Genomic DNA, 22,012 nt, shown 5'->3' with positions numbered 1-22,012 from the left:
AATTTGGGGTAAGGCATCACCGCAGCAATGGAAAACAAGCTATTTATGTGTTACTTCATGTATGTTGTGAGTATTTTTTCCAAGTGTGTCACTTGTCTTTTTAAGCCTTACTCTTAATTATACTTAATCTCACTAGTTCCAAGTTCCATCCTTCAGTCCTCACTCCTAGGTACCCACCACTCACAAGCAAAGCAGATGCCTGGGCCCTGCCGCGAGTTTCTGCTTCAGCAGGTCCGGGAGGGCCCAGGAACCCGCCTTCCGGACCAGCGCCCCGGAGCTGCCGCCCGGGCGCTTTAACGAGGTTTCCTCCCAGCCCCAGAGGGTCCTTCGCGCCCCTCCCCGGAGCGCAGGGCGCCGAGCCCCACCCCGGGGCCGGGCCCGGTAAGCCCCGCCTCCACGCGAACCCTCCGTTCTTATTGGCTGGTAGCGAAGGGGATCCCTGACGTCACGGCGCTGTCCTCTCCTCCCCCCGACCTCCGGAGGCGGGGACGCCACGCCTGCGCAGTGGGGTCGCGCGCGGCAGCTGCGCTCCGGGGAGGGTCCCGGCGGCCGCTGCCCATGGCGGACCCGCGGGCCGAGTGGGAGCCCCTTCTGGGCCGGGCCCCGGGCGGCAGCGGCCACGCCTGGGCGGCGGGCTCAGCGGCTTGCCGCAGCGTTCGCGGCGACCCTGGTGAGCGGCGGGGGCGGGGAGCGGGGCCGCGGGCCGCGGGGGTGGCGCACGGGGTCCTGCCGGCCTCGCGCGCTCCGCTCTGGCCGCGGCGGGGGCTGCACCCTGCGGAGTCGCGGGCGCCCGGGTCCTGCCTCCCTCCGGGCGTCCCAGAGGCGGCCACAGCCCCGCAGCCCCCTGCAGCCCCCTCGGCGGGCCTCGGGTGCATCGCCTCGGTGGCTCTTAGAAGGCAGAGCCTTCTTTCATTTTCCTCCTGGTTATGATAGGGGAAACTGAGTCACAGAGAGGGGCATTCCCCACCCAAGGTCACACAGCGGAGAAGTGGCTGGGGGGGCGGTTCAGTTGTTTCAAGCCCAGCTGGGAGTAGACGAAGGGTGCTCAAGGCTCCCCGGAGGCTGGCCCCCCAGGCTTGGCGTGGGGGCAGGCGTCCCCAGACCAGGGCAGCTTCCTCCCTTTGCCCTCTGCAGCTCCCGCCTGCCCTTCCTGTTTACCGGCAGAGAAATTGCTGAATCCCGAGGAGGGCAGGAGGGTGGAGTCCATCTGTCTCTGGCAGACACCAGGGTGGTTGGGTGCCGGGTTAGGCGTGGAAGGGCCTCAGCCGCATCCTACCGGGGAGAAAACCGAGGCCCAGAAACTGTCTGGGACCTGTCCAGGCTCAGCCCTGGGATCTGCTGCGGCTGCTGCTAGTGCCACACTGGGTGTTCTTTCCAGGAGCACTTTCCCTTTCTGGGCTTGCTTTTATCCTCTGTCCGGGAGGGGCCCATAGTGTGTGCCCATCTGTGGACTATGGGGGTGACGGTTTCCTTTTAGGAGATGGAAAACTAGAGGCCGAGGCAGCCACCTGCCTGCGCATCTCAGAGGCTGTCCTGAGAGAGTTCTCCATCAGCCTGCAACGGGGCGCCACGGGGTCCCTGGGCAAGGGGCACAGAGCTTGCAGACTTTGTTTGCATCTGGAGGTCAGAGTGCCTTTCTCGTGCCCCCACTTCTGGCTGTGTGACCTTGGCAGGTTGCCTGACCTTTCTGAGTTTTACTAAAAGGGAAGTAGTCTGAGGGGCTGACTTGAGGGGTGTTGTGGGGATTTGGAGAGAATGCTGAGGATGCCCTCAGTGTGGGGCCCGGCCAGGTGGCAGAGCTGGTACAGTCGGTGCTGAGGGCCACTCTGGGTGGAGCACCATGATGGTCATAGGTCCCAGTCCCGGCAGAGTGGACAGCCGGCAGATGAGACCTGCATTGTAAGCTAGGAGCCAGGGCCAGGCAGTGTGGACCATCAGAGAGGGCTCTTTGTCCTGGCGCCATGGCCTCGGTGAGGGCTCCCAAGAACATGATGGGACGGTCTGTGTTCTGAGTCTCCCTGGCTAGGCTGCTTGGCCCTGGGGGCGGTGGGGACTGAGGATGACTTGTCTGCGCTCCGCTCCTGTGGAGGCTCCTAGGCGGGGCTCTGCACAGGTCTTGCATGTCCCACAGCCTGATCCTTCTGCCGACGGGTCGGGGAACTGTGCTGTTGGGTGCCCCGTGGACCCTGCAGCAGGTCCTTTTGACCCAGCCTCACCTCGCGGGCCGCAGGGCCAGGGTTGTACTTTCCTTTTCTTGTTCCTGGTCAGGGAGATCACCTTCTTTCTGGCTATAGAAGAGTCAGAGGGAGCGCCATGCTGTGGAAGGGGCTTCTAGAATAAAAGCAGCAAATAGTTACAGCACATGTAACTGCATTCTGTCTGCACATGTCCCATCGTGTGTGACCCGTGATGGGGAACTGAGGCACAGAGGTGGAAGGGCCTGTCCAGGGTCATCGGGGAGCTGGTCGGGGCCCCAGGCAGGTAGGGCAGGGTGGAGCCTGAAACAGGAAGGAGGGGGGCTTGGGGTGGAGAGACTGGTCCTGGGCTGATGTGGGACCCGGTGATGTCCTCTGCTTCCTATGGCAGATGCTGTACCCTGACACTCCGACCTGAGTGCCCACTTATTGCCACATGGGGTGGTGGTCCCTAGACCACCGTGTTGGGAAGCAGTGATCCTGGTAAGGCCGACAGCCTGGGCAAGGGCTTGGAGTCTTGGGGAGAACTTGGCCTTGGCAGAGCCAAGTTCAGGATGAGTGGCATAGAGGGCAGAGGATGGGGGAAGCAGCAGGATGGCTGGTGATGGGTGAGGTGGGTGCCCGTAGTGCCAGGAAGGGGCAATGTGGACCTTTTCCAGAAGCACGGGGCACATGTGGGAAGCTGTGACATGTTCACGACTGAGGGTTTGTGAGAAGATACCTTTGGCTGTTGGTGTCAGGGGCTGCAGAGCAGGTGGGGTGGCCTTGATGAGGTTTGGTGCTCTGAGGCCCAGGCCAGAGGTCTGATGTGTGCTGGGCAATTCTCGGGGTGCCTGACACCCCTGGCCTGTGGTGGCTTGCCTGGGCATGAGCCCCTTCAGCTGCGCCCTGCATCTGGGCCTAGAGTGAGAAGCTTGTATCCTTAGATCTCTCTAGGCCGAGATCTGGTCTCTTACCTGAGGTTTGGGTAACCTGGGGCCCCTTGTGGGTCCCCAGGCCACCCTGCCCTGCAGCCTCCCCTCAGGCTGATTGCTCCACAAAGAAGCTTTGAGGATACTATGTGCCGAGCCCTGTGCTGTCCTAGGCTCTGTGGGTATAGCAGGGAGTAGAACAGAGTGCTGTCATCACAGTTCCCAGGACATCGTCAGGGGAAGTTGGCAGTCACCATCCTCACAGCCTCCCTGGGAGAACTTCAAGGCTCCTCAGGGTGAGCATGGAGGTTGTACATGGGGGGAAATAGGCCCACACAGAGGAGAGGGCACTTGCTTTGGATGACAGCAATGTGGTGGCAGAGCCAGGCTGGAGCCTAGGCTCCTGCCTCTGTCGGGAGTCCCCAGTGTCCCCAGTTGGCCCCCCGGGCCCTGCAGTGGGAGCCCTGAGGACAGGGATAGTCGCTTCCCTGGGGGGTGATGGGCAGAGCAGACAGTGGCGCACCCCCCACTCTGCCTCTGGCTTTGGGACCTCTGCTCTAGAGGCACGCACAAAGCTGCATTCTCTCTGTGCCAGGTACGGGCAGTTTAGGAGCTGCTGGCACAAAGGGGCCAGATGTGAAAGCAGAATCTTCCACAGAAGCAGCTGTCCTCTTAATTTCCGAGCCCCAGTCTGGGAAGTGCTGGAGGCTGCATGCCGGCTCTGCGCCGCCTCCCCACGGCCCCCGAGGCCTGGGCTGCCCCCTTCCTCACGGACCTCGGGCGATGGGGCTCTTTGTTGTGAGCCATGGCTCCTCACACCTTTCTTCTCCTTTGAGTCAAGCAGTGGTTTCTGCAATGAAGCCGCAGAGGTGGCACTTGGCCCTGAGCAGTGGACGGGACCCAAGGCGGCAGGGACTGACCTAGTGTGTAGCTTAGGGCTGCTCCCTGGGCAGGCGGCAGGGGTGCTGGGCTGACGCCTCAAGCCGCCTGACTTGTCTTGAAGGCTGCTCAGAGTCGGAGCCTGCTGGGGCCCACGGAGGCCCCGTCCAGCCTCCTGTGCTCTGCCTCCCAAGTTGCTGGTTGCTGAAGGTGGCAGAAGGGTAGTGCCGGGCCTGCGGCTGCCTCGTGTGCAGACCTGCTGCAGGGAGAAAGGCATCTCATTCCAGAGCCTTGGAAAAGAATGCCTCCAGATTCTTTCCTTGATCTCGATTGTCCTGTAGCAGGTGAGCGTCACATCATCTGCCTTGTTGCCTGATGTGTATTCTCTGCCTGCAGGTGCTGCGTCCCGGTGGGATCTCTGCTTTGACCAGGCTACTGTGTTCATCGAAGATGCAATCCAGGTGGGCGGCACCTGCTCCTAGTGGCTGGGCCTGGGCTCATCTCCAGGTTTTGTGGGGCCTGGGTGATGGCTGCCCTGCTGGTCCCCTCCTTGCTGTCCTGGGGCCAGGCCTGGGTGGCTGGTCCATGTCGTCATATAACTGTGATGATGGGGCCTTTGGGCCTGACTTGCCTGGAGTCCTCCCTGAAGCAGGGGGTTGCTGGGGTGCTGAGTGTTCTTCTTTTGAGTCCTAGCATCAATCGCTTGTTTTGTTGACAGTCCTGAGGGCCTGTCATGCACCTGCATTGTCCCAGGTCCTGTGAAAGATGCCCAGAGATGGTCAGACCATCCCCGGCTGGAAAACAGCACTCAGGCTCAATGAGAGAAATAGCGATGGAAGGAAGCAACGTGCCATGTGGGGAGTTAGGCTAGGGTGTCCTGGAGAGTGACAGGGTTGTAGGGGCCTAGCACAACAGAGGGGAGAGCCTCACAGGCAGGCAGTGGATACAGCTATACATTTAGAAGCATGTGTCCATGCAGGACAGGTTCCTAGGGTGCTCTGCCTCTCTCAGCAAACATGCCCCTGCAGGGTCCCAAGAGAGCCCTTTGTCCATGTTTGTAGTGAAAGTGGACTCTGGTCCACAGCCCGTCTGCCTGCCGAGGGCCTGTCCTGGGGTCAGTGGGTGCCCTGATGTGGCTGGCTGTGCTGTGCAACTCTGAGGGGACCCTCACTCACGCTCCCCTGTGTGATGTTCACTTTCAGTATCGTTCCATTAACCACCGCATGGATGCCAGGTCGATGTGGCTTTACCGGTTGTATTACTCGAACACGTGCCAATGGTGAGAAGGCACATGCATGCAGCGTGGGGTTCCTGCGGTCTGGGTGGACGGGGGGAGGCTGGTCTCAGTGTCCTGGCGGGCTGTCCTCTCCCCATAGTGGAGAAGGAGCTGCTTTTCCCTCCTCTGGGAAAGGAGCCCAGCCCAAGGAAAGAGGGGCTTTTCTGGTGATGAGGGTTAGCTTTGGAGATGGAGTGTTGGCTTGAGTTGCGCTGTCTGACCCCTTGAGAGTCGGCACACACCAGGAAGCATGGCCTTGCCTTTTTTTTCTTTTAAAGATTTTATTTATTTATTCATGAGAGACATACAAAGAGAGAGAGAGAGAGAGAGAGAGAGAGAGAGAGAGAGTGTGTGTGAGAGGGAGGCAGAGACCCAGGCAGAGGGAGAAGCAGGCTCCATGCAGGGAGCCCGACATGGGACTCAGTCCAGGGTCTCCAGGATCAGGCCCTGGGCCGAGGGCGGCACTAAACTGCTGAGCCACTGGGGCTGCCCCGTGGCCTTGCCTTTTGAAACCGTGGAGTCTGTCCCACTGTCCTCCCAGGGACTCTGCCTGCAGATCTAGTGTTTGACCCAGAGCACGGCTGATTCGTGAGTTTTAATTAGTTTTTGTTCCTTTTTTCAGGATATTGAGCTTCACCATTTTCTTGATCCTGTTTTTGGCTTTTATTGAGACCCCTTCCTCGCTCACAAGCACTGCGGATGTCCGCTACCGCTCGCCCCCCTGGGATCCACCATGTGGCCTGACCGAGAGCATCGAGGGGCTCTGCCTTCTGGTCTTTGTGGCCGACGTCTCTGTGAAGGTGAGGTGGGTGCCGTCAGGTGCCAGAGCGCAGGGACCAGGGCCCTCCCAGCCTGGTGCTGCTTTTCTGATTAATTTTCATACTCCTGGAGCTAGCTGCCTTTGGCTCTGACTGTGCACTTTGACCATCTGAGCAGAGGCGTGGGTTGGTGGAGGGTTCTGGGCTTTGTCAGCTCTCGGCCCTCTCCAGAAGAAACTGAGTCTTGGGTTCAGCCCTGCCAGGTGCATGGCCTCGCGGGGCCTCTGGGAGTGGCTGAGGGTCAGAGGCCCCCTTCTCCTGTAGGACGAGGGTAGACCAGTGGTCTCTTGGCCCAGCCTCCCACCCCCAGCAGAAGAGGAACACAGGAGGAGGTGGGCGTGGGGCCTGTAGCCACATGGTGTGTGTCTGACTCTAGATTCTCTCTGACTTGAGGCCTTCTGGAAGCTGGAGGTGTGCCCTGCCTTGCTCATTTGAGCTGAGCCATGTCAGAGGCTCAGAGCCTTAATGGCTTCCCAGTGAGATGCAGGGGGGCTGAGAGGCCGGGTCCTACTGTGGGTCACACGTTACTTTTGTCAGATGGTAGCAATTCCAACGCTCCAGTGCTGGGCCCTCCGGACATAGCGGGCTGGGTGGCGCGGCAGGCTACCCCCAGAGTCACTGGGCAGGGCCTTTGCCCAGCACCTGCTGGGCTATCCTGCGGGGAGTGTGGCTTCAGGCCTCTGCTGCTGACGTTGAGGCCCGTGGGTGAGGGCCCTGGGTAGCTTCGAGGTAGTTCTTTTTTAGCTCTTGTGTTTAGGGGCTTTGGGGGTTTTTAAACTGGAACTGAAACTAGTGAGAAGGTCTCATTAGTATTTTTTGAATGGTTGGTACATTTGGGGAGTCTCAAAAGTCAGAGTGAGTTCACATTTTTATCTGCATGCTGTGACCTCTGGATGTCCCTGCCGCCCATGGGCCTCATGATGACTGGCCCCTGGCTGCAGAGGCAGACCTCAGGCCTGGTTTATGGATGGTTCTGGGTGTGGGCCAGCCCTAATCAGAAGTGGACCATGTTGGGTGGTACAGCCTCAATTGGCAAAGCCCTGTTTCTAGAATGGCTCTTTTCCAGTGGTTCCTGGGCATGAGCTAAACTAACGGGTGGGATGGGCAGGACGGCTCAGATCCTGTTGCCCCTGAGGAAGCAGGACAGAGTGGTTAAGTGCTGAGCACAAGGTCACTGACTGCCTGAGGTCACCAGTGGGCTGGCCAGGGAGTTTAGCTTCATGTTCCCCAAGTCACGTGAGAGCACACTGCTGGCCGAAGCTCCCGGCTCTGGCTGCCCCTGCCTTACTTGGGGGCATTGACGGCCACGGGCTGGTGACTACCGGGCTGCCCGCTCACTCACCGCCTCTCTTGCAGAGCTACCTGGTTGGCTGGGCCCAGTTCCAGAAGAACCTCTGGCTGCTGGCCTACATGGTGGTGCTGGTCGTGTCTCTCATGGACTGGATCGTGTCACTGGGTCTGGTTTGCCAGGAGGTAGGTGGTGCTGCGCTCTGAGATGGGAGCTAGAAGCTCTGGTGGCCTGTGCCCTGCCCAGCTCTGCCCACCCTCCTTCAGCCAGCCGTCGGCCACGGAGCCTCGTCCCAGCTTGTAGAAGAAGACACTGAGGCCTGGGGAGGGTGTGAGGACTCCCAGTTCCTGCCTCGCCACCTTTCAGCTGAGCACCTCGACTGGTCAGGTCCGCCCGCATCCTGGGCCTCACCGTGGCCATGTGGCCCATGCTCTGGGAGGGCTGCCATGGGAGAGCCCATGTGAACTGCAGCGTCCCCTTTGCCCCCCTCCCGGATGCACTGCCCAGTGCCTGGAAAGAACAGAAGCAGGGAAGTAGGTGTGGGGACATCCGTGTCCATCAGGGCCAGGCAGGGACACAAGCCTATTGAGTGCTTTGGCTAAGAGAACTCATGTCTCGGCTTAAGCAGGTGTTGAGTAACCGATAAGGCAGAAGGACAGGGTGGGGGCGGGCCCAGCAGGCTCCAGAACTGCAGGAAACTCAGGGGAGGGGCCCCCAGAGCTGGCACCCTGCCCTCCAGGCCCTGGAGGGCTGCAGATCACCAGGACCCCACCGGAGACTGCTTGGTCTGGCAGGGCTGAAGGAAGGGGAGACTGGGAGCTCCTGGTGTGGGTACTGCCCAAGGGACAGCCAGGGGACAGGTGCGTGTCCCCCTCTGCCCCACAGTGTCCTCACTGGCAAGAGTAAGGCTTGCTGAAGGGGAACCGATGACAGCTGGGGCCCAGGGCCCGCCTCCTGCTTCCTTGCAGGAAAGAGCTTAGTTAACACATACGAACCCACATCTGCGCACTGACCAAGGGAGGCTGCTCAGGCGTCTCAGACCACGCTTTGCTGTTGGCTGAGGCCCTGAGTCACCCTGAGAGCTTCCTCCTGCCCAGTGTCCCGGCGCCCTGTGACTCCCCTGCTCCCCAGTTCCCCTGGGTCTTCGCCTTGAGCGTAGACCCAGATCTTTGTTCCTGGGCAGTCCGTGTCCTTGGTGGTGCTGCCTTTTTTGATTCCTGGAGTTTCCTGATAATCTTTCTGCTGGCTGTGCCTCAGTGTCCCTGACTGAGGCCTCCCTGACCCTCTGGGCAGCAGCACCCCCCGCCTGTCCCCCACTCTTGCCTTCGTAAGACTTACAGCGTGTCCCTGGGGGAACACCTGCCCCCCCGGAGTGGATGTTCCCAGAGTAGCAGGGCACCGAATTGTGGGCTGTTTTATCCTGGTGCTCAGAGCCTCTGGTGCCTCTTCTGGTCCCATAGAGGGCTGTCCTCCAGCACGGGTGTCACCCAGCCTGCCCAGGGCCACCGAGCTCCTGCCATGGGTCGGCTGCTTCTGAGGCTTGGGTCGCGGTCCTGGGTGGTCCCAGGCAGAGCCCTAACCCGCGTGACTGTTCAGTGAGGACAGCCAGTGTCCTGCCTGGGGAAGGGGCCCGATGCAGTCACCCACCCATCAGGGGGCCACATCGGGGTGGGCTGAGTGCAGATGGGCTTTGCTTCTGGAGGGAAGGCCATCCGTGGTGGCCTTGGGGGAAAGTCTCTGATGTCACAGGACATGTCATCTGTCTCTCGAGTGTTCACTCTGCCCACCCACATGCATGCTTCTCAGACCTTGTCCCCAGTTGTGTGCTGTGTTCTTTCCGTGCCCTGCCCCCTGCAAAGCTTTCCCTTCGGCACCGCCACTGGAGGGTCTTCCTGATGGAGGCTGTAGTGCCACACATGGTCCACTTGTGAGTAGGGTCAGCCTATCACCTAGAACCATCTACAGACCAGGCCTCAGATTCTTTCCTGTCCAGCTGGCCAGTCACAAAGAACTCACATGGGTGCTGGGGGAGGGAGGGCGAGGAGGACCAGGGGCCCCCACCTGCTCCAGCCCAATCTCTCTGTCCGTTGTCCTTGTGGGCCAGAGGGTCAGGTCCCACGTGGTCTGCCGCTGGATAGACCATGGTCACAACTGTGCTGTGGCTCTCTCTGCTGGGAGGTGGGGTGTCTGCAGGTTAGTTGGTGGGCTGTGATTCTGTGTGGGCCTCACCAGGGGCTTCACTGGCACCGGGCCGGCTTCTCCTTGGCATTGAGGCTTGTGTCTGCCTCCTTATCCTTCATAAAGGCCACACATCTCTGTGTCCATGACCCAGATGGGCCCCAGCGTCGGGAGGGCTCTTGGCAGGTTGAGTTACTACAGCTGGGAGAAGCTGCATGCTGGTCCGTGTCTGATGACGGGTGGGGGTCCCAGTCCCGGGGTGCGGGTGCCAGTAGGACCTTCAGGCCCTGCTTGACCTGGAGGGATGGCTAAGGGACTCGGGTTACAGACACTGAGACGGGTTCCATCCGGAACAGTGGAGATCATGGGTGAGCTGGGGACGCTGGCCCCTCAGCGCACAGGGACGGGGTGGGGGCAGGGCCCTGAGCATACATTTATTGCTGTTTCCTTTGGCTTTCTCGGTCCTGTGTCGGGACCCGGGCCCCCCCCGGGCCTCCCCCAGGGAGGTTGAGTTAGGCCTGGGGATCACATGTCCTGTGGATGATCTGGAGGGACCAGCGCTGGTAGGACCTTGTTCTGTTGTAAGAGAGACCCACAGTATGAGGAAAGCCCAGATGCACCGTGGCGTTACAGAATGCCATGGGTGCTGTGCTAGAGGAGGTTGGATGAGAGGGACAGGGACAGCCTGCCAGCTGAGTAGAGGGGTGGGCAGGAGGGCGAGCAGTGGCCCCTGGATGGGCCAGAGAGGGCCTCCAGGCAGTCCTTAGGACTTGGACAGGGAGGGGATGTGGTCCTTTTGGTTTCTAAGACAGTGGGACGGGAGTCGAGTTAGGAGCTGGGATGGGCTGCGGCATGTGAGAGTACAGAGCATCAGCATGGTGCTTAAAACTGCATGGGAGGCCTGACAAGTGTGCCAAGGCATGAGGTCGCAGAGGTGAGGAAGGGGATCTGGGTGTCAGCACTTGGGGGTCAGGTATGGGGGAGATAGCCTGAGGCGCTGGGCAGACTCAGGCCTGGTCGTCCCTGAGGCTGGGTCCAGCAGCCCAGACAGGAGGACTGGCTGGGTCAGGAGTAGGGACACGTAGAGCAGGTGGAGGGCATTAGAACGTGTGTGGTATTGCTATGGAGGAGGGAGGAGAGGGGCTCCTGAGGGAAGCCCTTGAGACAAGCCCTTGAGACGGCTGGGTGGTCCTGAGGACAGGGTTGAGGGGTGAAGGTGGGGGGGCCTCTCCTTGGTTCTGACAGGAAGGAAGAGGGGAAGGAGGAAATGGGGGCCTGTGTGTGGACCCATGTATGTGTGCTTGTGTGTAGAGGGCGTGCATGTGTCGGGTAGGCGCACAGAGGCTGTGTGTGCAGGTGGACACATGTGTGTGAGGGATGGGGCCGCAGCTGGGAGGGGTGGGGACAAGGGAGGAGCCAGGAGCTTGGAGTAGCCCCCTGGGTGTGTTTGTAGAGAGGAGTGGAGTCCCCATGGTGCTGAGGCTGCAGGGCTGATGGGAGTGGGGTGACCCGTTGGCAGGGGTTGGGGGAGGATGTGGAGCCTGCGTGAGACCGGGTAGGGAGGCCAGGGCTGTGAGCAGATGGCCGGGGCAGGGTGGGGGGTTCTGAGTGGGGCTCCAGGGCTCTTCTGCACCTCTGGTCTCGGGCCTGGGCGGAAGTGGAGAGCCCCTTTCTGCTGTCTTTCAGCCCCTGCGGATTCGTAGGCTTTTGCGCCCCTTCTTCTTGATGCAGAACTCGTCCATGATGAAGAAGACGCTCAAGTGTATCAGGTCATCACTGCCGGAAATGGCCAGGTGGGCTCTCAGTGCGGGGGCTTGCAGGGCAGGTGGGGTTTCCTGCCATCGGGGGTGCCAGGACTGCACCCTGGGGTGTGGCCAGTGCCCACCTGGGGGGAGGCCAGTGTGGGGGTTTTTGGGGGCCTCCTAGCAGCCCCTTGGTGGTCTTGTGCCCTCTGATCAATAGCTGCGGAGCCCTGCAGATGCTCCCCTTCGGTCCCTCTGTGGCCCTGACCACCCCCCCACCCCCGTTTCTCTGTCCCCTGGCCTCTCTCTGCCTCGCATCCCCTCCCCTCGTGGCTCAATGAGTTGAGCCCTCATTGTCCAGCGCAGATGGAGGGATGTGGCCTTACCCCTCAGAGAGTCCAGGGGCATCCTTAGGGTATGCCCCTGGGGTCCTGACTGTCCCTGCCAAGGAAAGAGCTCCCTCAGGATAGGACCAGTAGCTGAGTGCATGGCAGGTTCTGGGGCAGAGGGTTCCCTGAGCAGTTGGGCCGGTTGGCCCCCATCCCCTTTGGCTCGTGGGGCGTGTGTCCTGTGCTGAGCACCTGCATCCGTCCCTCCAGTGTCATGCTGCTGCTGGCGCTCCACCTGTGTGTCTTCACCATGTTTGGGATGCTGCTGTTCACAGGCGAGAAGGTACCACACTCCTTTCTGTCCCCAGCCTGGAGCCCTGGGGGTTGATGGACAGCTTGGCCCTCCGGGTCACTCTTGGGCTGCAGAGGTGGAGGAGAGGTCAGGCTGCCGCCCTGACCTTGTGACCAGGGTCAGCGGTGGCCTGCCTAGACTGCAGTGTCTCTTCAGATGACCTGTCGTCCCAGTGCCCCTGCCAAGCCACCCCTCGTCGGCCTGGCTGCTCCCCATGCCTCCCTCCACCCCTCCCTCTCCCCTCCCTGCCCTGTTGCTGACCCAGCTCTCCTTTCACCTCATTGGGTAGAGGCCCCCTCAGATGGGCACTGGGGGCCGTCGGGGTGCACTGCACTGCTATTCGCTCCCCTCACAGCACCTGCCTGTCTCTGCTTCCTCTTCTCCAGCTGGGCCTTCTGCCCGCCTCCTGGGTCCCCTTCTCTTCCAGCTCTTGCTGCTGCTTGGCCCCCGATGGCTTGTTGCTGTGTGGAGGTGTCTGGCACCTCTCACCCTGGTCTCCTCCCCATGCATCTGTGGTCCAGTGTGTCTGTGTTCACATCCTGACCTGGGTCCCTGTCCTCCTCAGGGCAGGAGCTGTCCTGCATCTCTGTCCTGGGAACATGGGATAGTCAGTGAGGCCAGTGTCCCTTGAGTTTGTGGCAATACTGAGTTCAGGCTGTACTGTCCGTGAGGGAGGACTGGACTGTCCCTTCTGACTCTGGAAGACCTGGAGCTCCCTGTGTGTGTGTGGTGTGTGTGTGTGTGTGTGTGCACTTCCCTGTGAAAGGAACCCATGTCTGTATCTCTTGAGTGTGTGTTTGTGTCATTGTGTGTGCTGGATGTGTGTCTCTGTACCTGGGTGTGTGCTCTGTGTGTGTCTTTGTACATCCGTGTATTTGTCCATGTGGTTGTGTGGCTGAGAGCTTTTCACCACAGTTCTGAGCAGACCTGCTTCGGGGTCCGGTGTCTCGGGGGCTGTGCAGCTTTCCTGACACTGGCTCTTGGGCTCAGAGGCCCCGAGTTAGGTCTTGTCTGGCTGTGAGGGCAGAGTCTGGTGAGAAATGATGGGGGGGTGCAGGGCAGGGGATGCTGGCCCCGCAGTGGACGGAGCTCCAGTTGGCCTTGGGCCTCAGCTGGTGGAGCAGAGGCCCGGTGACCTGGTGGAGCAGAGTGCCCCAGAGCTGCCACATTTGTTCTCAGCAGGATGATGGGCAGGACCGGGAAAGGCTGATCTACTTTCGCAACCTGCCGGAGGCTCTGACCTCCCTGCTGGTGCTGCTGACCACTGCCAATAACCCCGACGGTGTGTGAGGAGGGGGCACGGGGCCTGGGGGTGGGCGTGCTTCGTGCGGAGCCTCAGCGCTGGGCTCTGGGAGGCAGGAGTGTGGAGGGCTTTTTTTATCGCTGGGTGGAGGATGAAAAGGAGGACGTTGGGTTCTCTCCCTCGCTCCTTCCTTGTTTTTCTTTCTCTATTTGTCTCTTCTCTTTTCCTTCCTGTTTCTTCTTTTTTTTGCATTATTTCTCATCTCCTTTGCTCCCTTCCCTCCTTCCTTTTTTTCCTCTATTCCCTTCACCTTGTCTTTCCCGTCTCCTGACTCTACCGAGAAGCTAAGAATGAACAAGGTGACAAATGGTGGTGTGTTTGGCGTGTTCCCTGGTGGGTTCATCTTTGAGGCCCAGCCACTTTCCCTGTCGTCACCTGGGCCCACCTGTGGGGTGTGGCTCGGCCCTGAGGTGACCAGCCCTGGGTCTTAGGTGGCTGTGGTGCTCATGTTTGGGGTTATGCTGGGGCCTCTGCTTAGGCCAGGCTGTGGCCAGGATGAGGTGCTGTGGGCCTTTAGGGCCTGGCTGTGGCCTTGCCACCCTGGCTCGAGACTTTGGTCTTGGGCTCAGGGATGATCCCCCCATTAGAGAGACCTTCCCGGGAGGGCAGGCCCAGCTTCCACACCCAGAGAGAGCTGTGCAGTGGGACACCCTGAGCACTGTCCTCACGTGTCCCGTGAATCTAGCAAATCCCCCAAGGAAGAGCTGAGCTTTTGGGGTGCGAGGAGTTCACAGGGAAGCAGGTTTCAGCTTAGTGTAAGGAGGAGCAGCCTGGAAAAGCAGTGAGTTCCCCACTCCAAGGGTGTGTGAGCAGAGGCGTGAGGATCAGCATTGGGACAAGAAGGCCTCCTAGGTCTCCCAGCCAGAGCCCTTCTTTTTGTTGAGAGGGCAGACTGTGTGGGGCCGTGTTGGGAATTAGATCGGAGGCTGAGGTTGTGAGCACGTTTTAATTTCTCCTAATTTCTTTCTCTCAGTTATGACTCCTGCGTATTCCAGGAATCGGGCCTATGCCATCTTTTTCATAGTCTTCACCCTGATAGGTAAGTTCCGGTGGATCTGTAGGGGTCACTTGGGATAAGATCCTGCCCCCAGTGGCAAGATCCTGAATGCTCAGTTGTGAGTGTGGCGTCCCGACCCCACGACTTCACCTCGGTGTGCCCTCCTTGCTGAATTCACCTCAGTGTGTCCTCCCTGACCCTGTGTCTTCACCTCAGTGCATCCTCCCCGACCCCACATCTTCACCTCAGTGTGTCCTTCCTGACCCCATGTCTTCACCTCAGTGCATCCTCCCCGACCCCGCGTCTTCATCTCAGTGCGTCCTTCCCAACCCCATGTCTTCACCTCAGTGCGTCCTCCCCGACCCCGCGTCTTCATCTCAGTGTGTCCTTCCCAACCCCATGTCTTCACCTCAGTGCTTCCTCCCTGACTCCGCATCTTCACCTCATTGCATCCTCTTCGACTCCGCATCTTCACCTCAGTGCGTCCTCCCTGACCCCTCGTCTTCACCTTAGTGCGTCCTCCCCGACCCTTATCTTCACCTCAGTGCGTCCTCCCCGACCCCTCGTCTTCACCTTAGTGCGTCCTCCCTGACCCCGTGTCTTCACTTCAGTGCATCCTCCCTGGCCCTGTGTCTTCACCTCAGTGCGTCCTCCCCTACCCCGCGTCTTCACCTCAGTGCGTCCTCTTCGACCCTGTGTCTTCACCTCAGCGCGTCTTCCCTGACCCTGTGATCTTACCTCAGTGTTTCCTCCCAGACCCTGTGTCTTCACCTCAGTGCGTCCCCCTGACCCCGTGACTTCACCTTGGTGTGCCCTCCTTGCTGACTTCTCTTCAGTGTGCTCTCCTTGCTGACTTCTCAGTATGTCCTCCCTGACCCTGCAACTCGCATTAGTATGCCCTCCCCAATCCCGTGTCTTCACCTCAGTGCGTCCTCCCCGACCCCGTGTCTTCACCTCAGTGTGTCTTTCCAACCCTGTGACTTCACGTCAGCGTGCCCTCCCTGTTGACTTTGACTCCGTGTGTCCTCCCTGACCCCATGATTTCACCTCAGCGTGCCCTCCCTGCTGACTTTGCGTCAGTGTGTTCTCTTGACCCTGTGACCTCATCTCAGTGTACCCTCTGACCTCGTGACTTTGCCTCACCATGGCCCGCCTCGTGGTTTTCAGTCTGTGGCCACCGATAGCCTCTGTCGTCAGTGGCCGTGGCTGGCAGGCCCGGTGGCACGCATATTCAGTAGATGAGGACAGGGAGGTCTGCATGTGGACCAGGTCCCTGGCAGGACTGATGGGCTCTCCCTGCTCTGAGGTCGTCCAGGCCCTGCTCACCAGCCCCTGTGGGTCTGCTGTGCCTGTGTTGGCCCTCTGGGGCCCCTGGGTGCTGCCCGTAGCCCTGGGCCCCTGATGCTGCTGCCCTCTGCCTGTTGCTCCCCACTGACTGTGGCTTTTTCACGTGAAGGAAGCTTGTTTCTGATGAACCTGCTGACGGCCATCATCTACAATCAGTTCCGGGGCTACCTGATGGTGAGCCGGGCTGCTGTTTCTGCTCCTCTGTGAGGAGCTGCCTCTGGAGGCCCAGCGGGGCACGGCTACGGGGTGGGCCCAGGGGAGTGGTGGTCCCGGGGGTCTCTGCACTGCTCTCTGGCTCCCTCCTGCCACATCCCCCCCTGAGGGGCCATTCCCTGCTCCCTCTCCTCTAGAGGGAGGCCATGAGGTCGCAGCTCCACCGCGAGTGGCCCTGAGCCTGCCATGCAGGAGAACTGGGCAACCCAGATGGGCACCTTAGTGAATCCATGGGCCATGAAGAGTCTGGCTGTTCCTCTGGTGCCCGAGGGGGTGAGAGCTGCTCCCCAGCTGCAGGCAGGCAGGGCGCCCCTGGAGGCCGCTGGGCACCAGCCAGGGGCGGGGGGGGATGTGTGGCAGGTGGAGGCCCAACCCCCACCACTCAGAGCCATTTTCCTTGTAGAAGTCTTTCCAGACCTCCTTGTTCCGGAGGCGGCTGGGAGCCCGGGCTGCTTATGAGGTCCTCTCCAAGACCACGGAGGGGGAAGCCCATCCTCAACGGTGAGTGCAGGGCTCCTGGGGCCCTTCTCCCTGGGGAGATGGGGGCCGCTGTGGGGAGGGAATCCTTAGGTGCTCCATGGAGCATTTCCTAGCTCTCTGGGGTCTGTGCCTGATTTTAGCGCTGCCTCGGAATCACGACAAAACCACATCCTTGGCACTGCAGGGCTGTCATTCTCTGGGTTGACTCATTTGTTCTCATGACCCCTGGAGCCCATGGGTTGATGAGGGCTGGCTGGCATTGGCCCTCCCCTCTGGCCCACACCCTTCCTGCACCACTGTGCTTGGCTGCTGGAACCTGTGGGACCTGGGACGTATGTCTTTGCCTCCGCCTGGTCTGGAGGTGGTGTCTGGAAGGTGATGATCCCGATGGCTCATGAGCTGCCCTGTCGTATCTCTTTTGTACTGCGTACCACTTCTGAGCCCCGTGTGCTCCTCTTGAAGGCAGGACAGTAGTGTCTTCGGGGATTTTTAGATGACGGAGGCCCTTGTCATTGCCCAGGGCCACTCAGTCACATGTGGCACAGCTCAGGTCAGAGGTGTGGGTGCCCCGGTGGGCTGTACCAGCTGGGCTCACTGGGGCGTGGGTGTCTTCTTCACAGAGTTGGGGTGAAGCCCCAGGACTTCCTGCAGGTGCTTCATAAGGTCCAGCTGGACAGCGCCCACAAACAGGCCATTGTGGAGGTACCAGAGCCCCCTCGTCCTCTTGCCCTCCCCAGCCTGGGCTTCTGGGCCCCTCCTGATGGTCACCTCAGCCAGCTGCCCCCTTTCAGCACAGGGCTGTCATTTCAGATCACCTGGGGCTGGCCCAGGCCGGGTGGGGCTGGGGATAGTGCACCTTCCTGTGGCGGCCCTTCCTCCCCTCCCAGCTGAGCCCGGCTGACTCGCTTCCCTCTTTTGCAGAAGGTGTGTTCCTATGGTGATGACCTGCTGTCAGCTGACGAGTTTCAGAAACTCTTCAATGAGTTTGACAAAAGGGTGATCAAAGAGGTAACTGGTACCAGGCCACCTGGGGGGAGCTGGGAAGGTTACAGCACCTATTGGTATTGATCACCTGGGTGACCATTAATGGTCAGTGCCAGAATCTGCCTTCCTGAGAATTTTGGCCCCTAGGATGACAGATGGGAACAGAGAGCGCTTGGCTCTTAGAAGCTGGCATGGTTTTGTCAATCATGAAATTCACGGACCACAGAGAGTGGCCTGGGTCACATCTGACCCAGAGGAGCCTTCCAGAGGGTGTTTCCTGTCTCCATGACAGACTTATACTACTTCCATGTGTCCTTCCCCAGGAGAGTCCTGAGTTTGTCCAAAGCCTTCATTTTTTTGTCCTTGACACCAATCTGTGAAGTCACCAGATGAGCCTCGGCCTCCAGCTCCGCACTGCATCCGCAAGAGCCCTGTTCCGTGTTAAGCTTTCAGTTATTAGTGTGTAATTGTCACATATTTTTTCCCAGAATAGTTTTTGTCCTGTAGCACTTTGTGTCCATTTAGATGGCTGCCTTATATTGTGGTTTCCCTGAGCTGTCTGTGGCCATTTAGGTTCTCTCTAGCTTTCTTTGGTGTTAAGAGACGACTGCGATGAACATTTTAGTGTGTGCAACTGTTTCCATGTTTGAGATTATTTTATTAGGCTGGACAGACTTGGATAAGACAGGAGGTAGGAAAAAAGTTGAATTCCAGAATAAGGTTGTATGGGCAGTGGCGGGCTCCCTGCAGCCACAGCCTCCTGCAGGCTCGTGTTTCTGAGCCTGGGTGTGTTCCCTCCGTAGCACCCTCCGCGGCCCGAGTACGGGTCTCCCTTCCTGCAGAGTGCCCAGTTCCTCTTCAGCCACCGCTACTTTGACTACCTGGGGAACTTCATCGCCCTTGGGAACCTTGTGTCTGTTTCTGTGAGTGCGGGCTTGCCCTCGTGTGGATGTGGGAGGCGCCTCGTTGCCCACCCCCTTGGCCCCTGCCCCTCCTCCCAGCTCCCTGACTGGCCGTGGCACCCTGGCACCGGCCTGGGCTGGTGAGCTGCCTGCCGCTCTGGCTCTGCAGGTGTTCCTGGTGATGGATGCAGATGTGCTGCCCGAGGACCGTGACGACTTCGTCCTAGGGGTGAGCTCTGGGGCTGCGCTGCTCTCAGGCGTTCGCCAGGGTGATGGGAGAGTCAGCGGGAGCAGAGGGCACAGCCTCCCCCTCCCTGGGGCCCTTCTGGTGCAGAGCCACTCCTTCCATCATGGGGTGCTGCAACAGGAGTGGGTGCTGGGCCTGGGAGAGGCTGGTGCGGTGCAGGCCGCAAGTGTGCCAAGGCGTCTTCCGGGCTTCTCTGGCCCTGGGATTGGAGCTTCCCCCTCGGGGCTGCTTCTCAGCCAGTGCTCAGCCCTTTCTGGAATTGTGAGCTCTTTTCTTAACATTACTAGGTCTTGTCAATCTCCTTAGGAATTTGAAAACCATTTTTTCGTTTTGGATTTTTAAGCAAAATAGCAACACCCCTATGTTATTTAATCCCAGAACCCTAACAAAGCAGGTATTTTAAAGTTATTTTAATGAAAGGTCTTGTGAACAGTGTTAAAATTGATGGAAGTGAGTGAATGTTCTTTAATTAGTCATGTAGGAAACAGCTTGATTTGTCTGATGTAAAACTGTCACAGAATGTCACGTGTATTAAACAGAGAGTAGACTTTAGCATCAAAATGGAAAAAATGGTTTTCCTGACCTGATGCTTGAAATTCCTTTGTTTTATACTTTAAGAAAGTCTTATTTCCATTGTACTTTATTTCTGGATGACACTGGAAAGCTTCAGTCTCCTAGTGAGTAACTCACCGTTGGTTTTTACTCTTGACAAAATCAAGTTGGATGCAGTTGACCTATATTTTATCTTTTTTTTCCAAAGATTTTATTTGAGAGAGAGAGAGAGAGACAGAGAGACAGAGAGAGTAAGAGAGCGTATGAGCAGTGAGGAGAGGGAGAGGGAGAAGCAGCCCCACCCCCCCCCAACTGAGCAGGGAGCCCTGTGTGGGGCTCAGTCCCAGGACCTGGGATCATGACCTGAGCCGAAGGTAGTCGTTTTCACCGGTGGAACCCCCCAGGCGCCCCTAGAGTCTGTCTTCTTTAGCAGTAGTTGTTAAGTAAGCATCATGGTCAGCATGACTGTCTGTGAGGGGCTTCTGGTCTCGGGAGTGCCGCAGGGGGTTCTGGGGTGCCTGCAGAGTTCCATCCTGCTCAGCCCTATGGTAATGGCTCAGGACGCAGGGTCAGAAATGTTCTTCCTGCCTTAACAGCGACCTCTTCATGGGTTGGATGGGGCAGCACTAACAATGGGAAATTTAGGCTGGACCCCTATGCAAGGTGACCGCAGTGCTCATCTGACCCCTCGTGTCCCCCACCCCCCGTGGTTCTTTGCACCCCGGGGGAGGTGCCGTGAGGCCTCCATCAAGGGAAGAGGTCCTCTGTAGTTTACTTACTGGCTTCAAACAAGACAGAGACCCAGTGGCCTGTGGTCACCTTAGATGCTAGACCTCCTCTGACACTCCCTTCCCCCAAGGGAGGCCCTTGCCCATGTGCGTTGTTAGAGGTTGCCCTGATGTTCCCATGGAGATGGGGACTGGAGGAGTGAGGGCAGAGCACCAGGGGCGTGGGCTTGGGTGGCAGCCACAGGGAGGGAGCCACGTGCCAGAACAGGGAGCTGGTGGGGTGGGTGGGGGTGACCCAGGCCTGCAGGCACAGAAAGGATGTGGGGTGGGAGATGTGGGGCCAGGTGAGCATGCGCTGGGGGTGCAGCTGTGTGGGTTACCACTGAGGCCAGTCCCGTGACGGGGGCATGGATCAGGAAGGGGGGCACTGGAGACGCCCCATGTGTGTAGGGGTGGGGACACGGGCGGAGCAGCCCTGAGAGGCACGCGGAGCAGTTCGGGACTGAGCACTGGGTAGCTGTCCTCCTTTCAGATCCTCAACTGTGTCTTCATCCTGTACTACGTGCTGGAGCTGCTTCTGAAGGTGTTCGCCCTGGGCCTGCCGGGGTACCTGTCATACTCCAGCAACCTGTTTGATGGCCTCCTCACCGTCGTCCTGCTGGTAAAGTCTAGGATAGGCCAGGTTGCGGGCCTCTCCGGGTGGGCGGTGTGCTCTCTGCGTGCTCTGTGCTGTGTCCAGTCTCAGGCTGGCCCTCGGGAGCTGAGGGCCCCAGGACCTTGGGCTCCTGCCTCCAGTGGCAGAGGGCTGGCATTCCTGTGAGCGGCTGTAGGAACCGGGTTTCCACCGTGTCTGAACGTCGGGAGGCAGTACCTCTCCCACCCCTGAGAGGGGCCTCACTGGCTCACCAGCCCCGGCCACAGAGCTCAGGACCGTGGGACCTTGTTGTGGGTGGCAGGAGAGGCAGGGGTCCAGGCACCCTTTCCCCAGAAGCTGTGGGAGTAGAGGGTCACGCGTGGTGTGTGTGTGTCAGCAGCCATGCTGGTGCTGCATTCATTCGTGTTTCTAGGAACTGTGGGCCCCTTGGGACGGGGGCCTTTGGTCTGTCCTCGACCTGGGCCCCCCGCCAGCCTTTCCGGTATCCCGCCCTCCGTATGTGCGGGCTGCTGCTTCCTGAGACCTGAGAGTCTCTCAGCTGCAGGAAGTCCCACGTTTGGAACCAACCCTTGGGGTCGAGGATAGAGCTCTGACTTCTCCCCAAATCCCCCTTTGCGGGGAACGTGTTACACACGAGCTTTATAATTCATTGGAAAGCCGCCTAGATTAGCGTTGCTGTAGCGATGCCTTCTCTTCTTTTGTAATTAAAGGTTTTGGAGATCTCAACTCTGGCTGTGTACCGATTCCCACACCCAGGCTGGTATGTGACTGCAGAGAACCGAGGGAGGCTACAGCAACCAGCGCCCTGCTAGGCCCCGGGGGGGGGGGGGGTGTGCTCTCTGCGGGCCTGCCTGCTCGGGCCATTTGACTCCCGGGCCAAGCGCCCGAGTGTTAGGAGAGCTGGCGGCTCAGAGCCTGGCCGCTGAGGACTGTGGGTGCAGACCCCTCTCGTCGCTCTTGGGGAACGTGTCCTAACTCGCTGTCAGAATGATAGCGTTCCTAGAGCCTTGACAAGTCTCTAGGGGACAGCAGCCTTGGCACCAGACCGGGGTGGGGCGGCGTGCGGCCCCCAGTGCCCTGGGGAGTGGAGATGCCCAGCTTAGGGCTGGCGGGATCCCTGAGCCCTGGAATCGGGCTGGGAGCTGTGTCACCTTGGCCTGTCACCTCCCACTCTGGTCGTCGGGTTAGCCCCCTGTAAGATGATGGGGGCCAGGGCTGCTGTGAGTCCCACCACCCCTGTTATGGCCACATAGCAGTCTAGATGTCTGGGTGCCTTGAAGTGTGGTGGCTGTGAGGTCGTGGTGCCCAGGACATAGCTGCCCGTGCAGTGTGTGTGTGCTGGCCTCACTGGCCTTGGGCCTCTTGGCAGCTCTGGTATCTTGGTATCTCTTTGGGCCGCCTCTGTCTTAGTGGAGCAGCTAGAAGGTGCTGGAGATGGGGAGTGGGGCTGAAAGACTGGCTGTTTAGGGTCAGCTGCTGCAGAGCCAGCCAGGAAGGTTTTATGTCAGGCAGACAGTTGGGCTGGTGCTGTCCTTGGCGGGTCCCTTGTGGCCTGGTGGGAGCCCCGGCCTCAGGAGCAGTGGTCCCCTGTGCTGGGCAGCTAGCTGTAGGGCTGGCTTGTCGGTAAAGCTCACTG

General features: G+C 59.6%; 1 protein-coding gene across 6 annotated transcripts in view; it reads left to right on the top strand.

Moving 5' to 3' along the window:
* The first annotated feature begins 496 nt into the window (after nucleotides 1-496).
* The window catches only part of TPCN2 (two pore segment channel 2), a 65,951-nt gene continuing 44,435 nt past the window's right edge, over nucleotides 497-22,012 (top strand). For 4 of the 6 annotated variants that reach the window (XR_008662574.1, XM_055311218.1, XM_055311212.1 and 1 more), the window contains exons 1-17: nucleotides 497-670; nucleotides 4,382-4,446; nucleotides 5,188-5,264; nucleotides 5,884-6,061; nucleotides 7,436-7,552; nucleotides 11,232-11,338; nucleotides 11,887-11,959; nucleotides 13,148-13,250; nucleotides 14,245-14,310; nucleotides 15,725-15,789; nucleotides 16,232-16,329; nucleotides 16,929-17,010; nucleotides 17,230-17,316; nucleotides 18,096-18,215; nucleotides 18,364-18,423; nucleotides 20,254-20,382; nucleotides 21,087-21,136. Coding sequence is in view for 5 of the 6 variants with exons in the window: in XM_055311218.1 (XP_055167193.1) it covers nucleotides 559-670; nucleotides 4,382-4,446; nucleotides 5,188-5,264; nucleotides 5,884-6,061; nucleotides 7,436-7,552; nucleotides 11,232-11,338; nucleotides 11,887-11,959; nucleotides 13,148-13,250; nucleotides 14,245-14,310; nucleotides 15,725-15,789; nucleotides 16,232-16,329; nucleotides 16,929-17,010; nucleotides 17,230-17,316; nucleotides 18,096-18,215; nucleotides 18,364-18,423; nucleotides 20,254-20,382; nucleotides 21,087-21,136 (1,589 nt within the window). In the remaining variant the exon portion in view is untranslated. The remainder of the gene's footprint in view (nucleotides 671-4,381; nucleotides 4,447-5,187; nucleotides 5,265-5,883; nucleotides 6,062-7,435; nucleotides 7,553-11,231; nucleotides 11,339-11,886; nucleotides 11,960-13,147; nucleotides 13,251-14,244; nucleotides 14,311-15,724; nucleotides 15,790-16,231; nucleotides 16,330-16,928; nucleotides 17,011-17,229; nucleotides 17,317-18,095; nucleotides 18,216-18,363; nucleotides 18,424-20,253; nucleotides 20,383-21,086; nucleotides 21,137-22,012) is intronic. The other 2 variants (XM_055311226.1, XM_055311231.1) reach the window with 2 other exon arrangements.

The sequence above is a fragment of the Nyctereutes procyonoides genome, unplaced genomic scaffold (assembly GCF_905146905.1).
Source record: "Nyctereutes procyonoides isolate TBG_1078 unplaced genomic scaffold, NYPRO_anot_genome, whole genome shotgun sequence".
Classification (NCBI taxonomy): Eukaryota; Metazoa; Chordata; class Mammalia; order Carnivora; family Canidae; genus Nyctereutes; species Nyctereutes procyonoides.
This window is presented reverse-complemented; position numbering and strand designations above follow the sequence as displayed.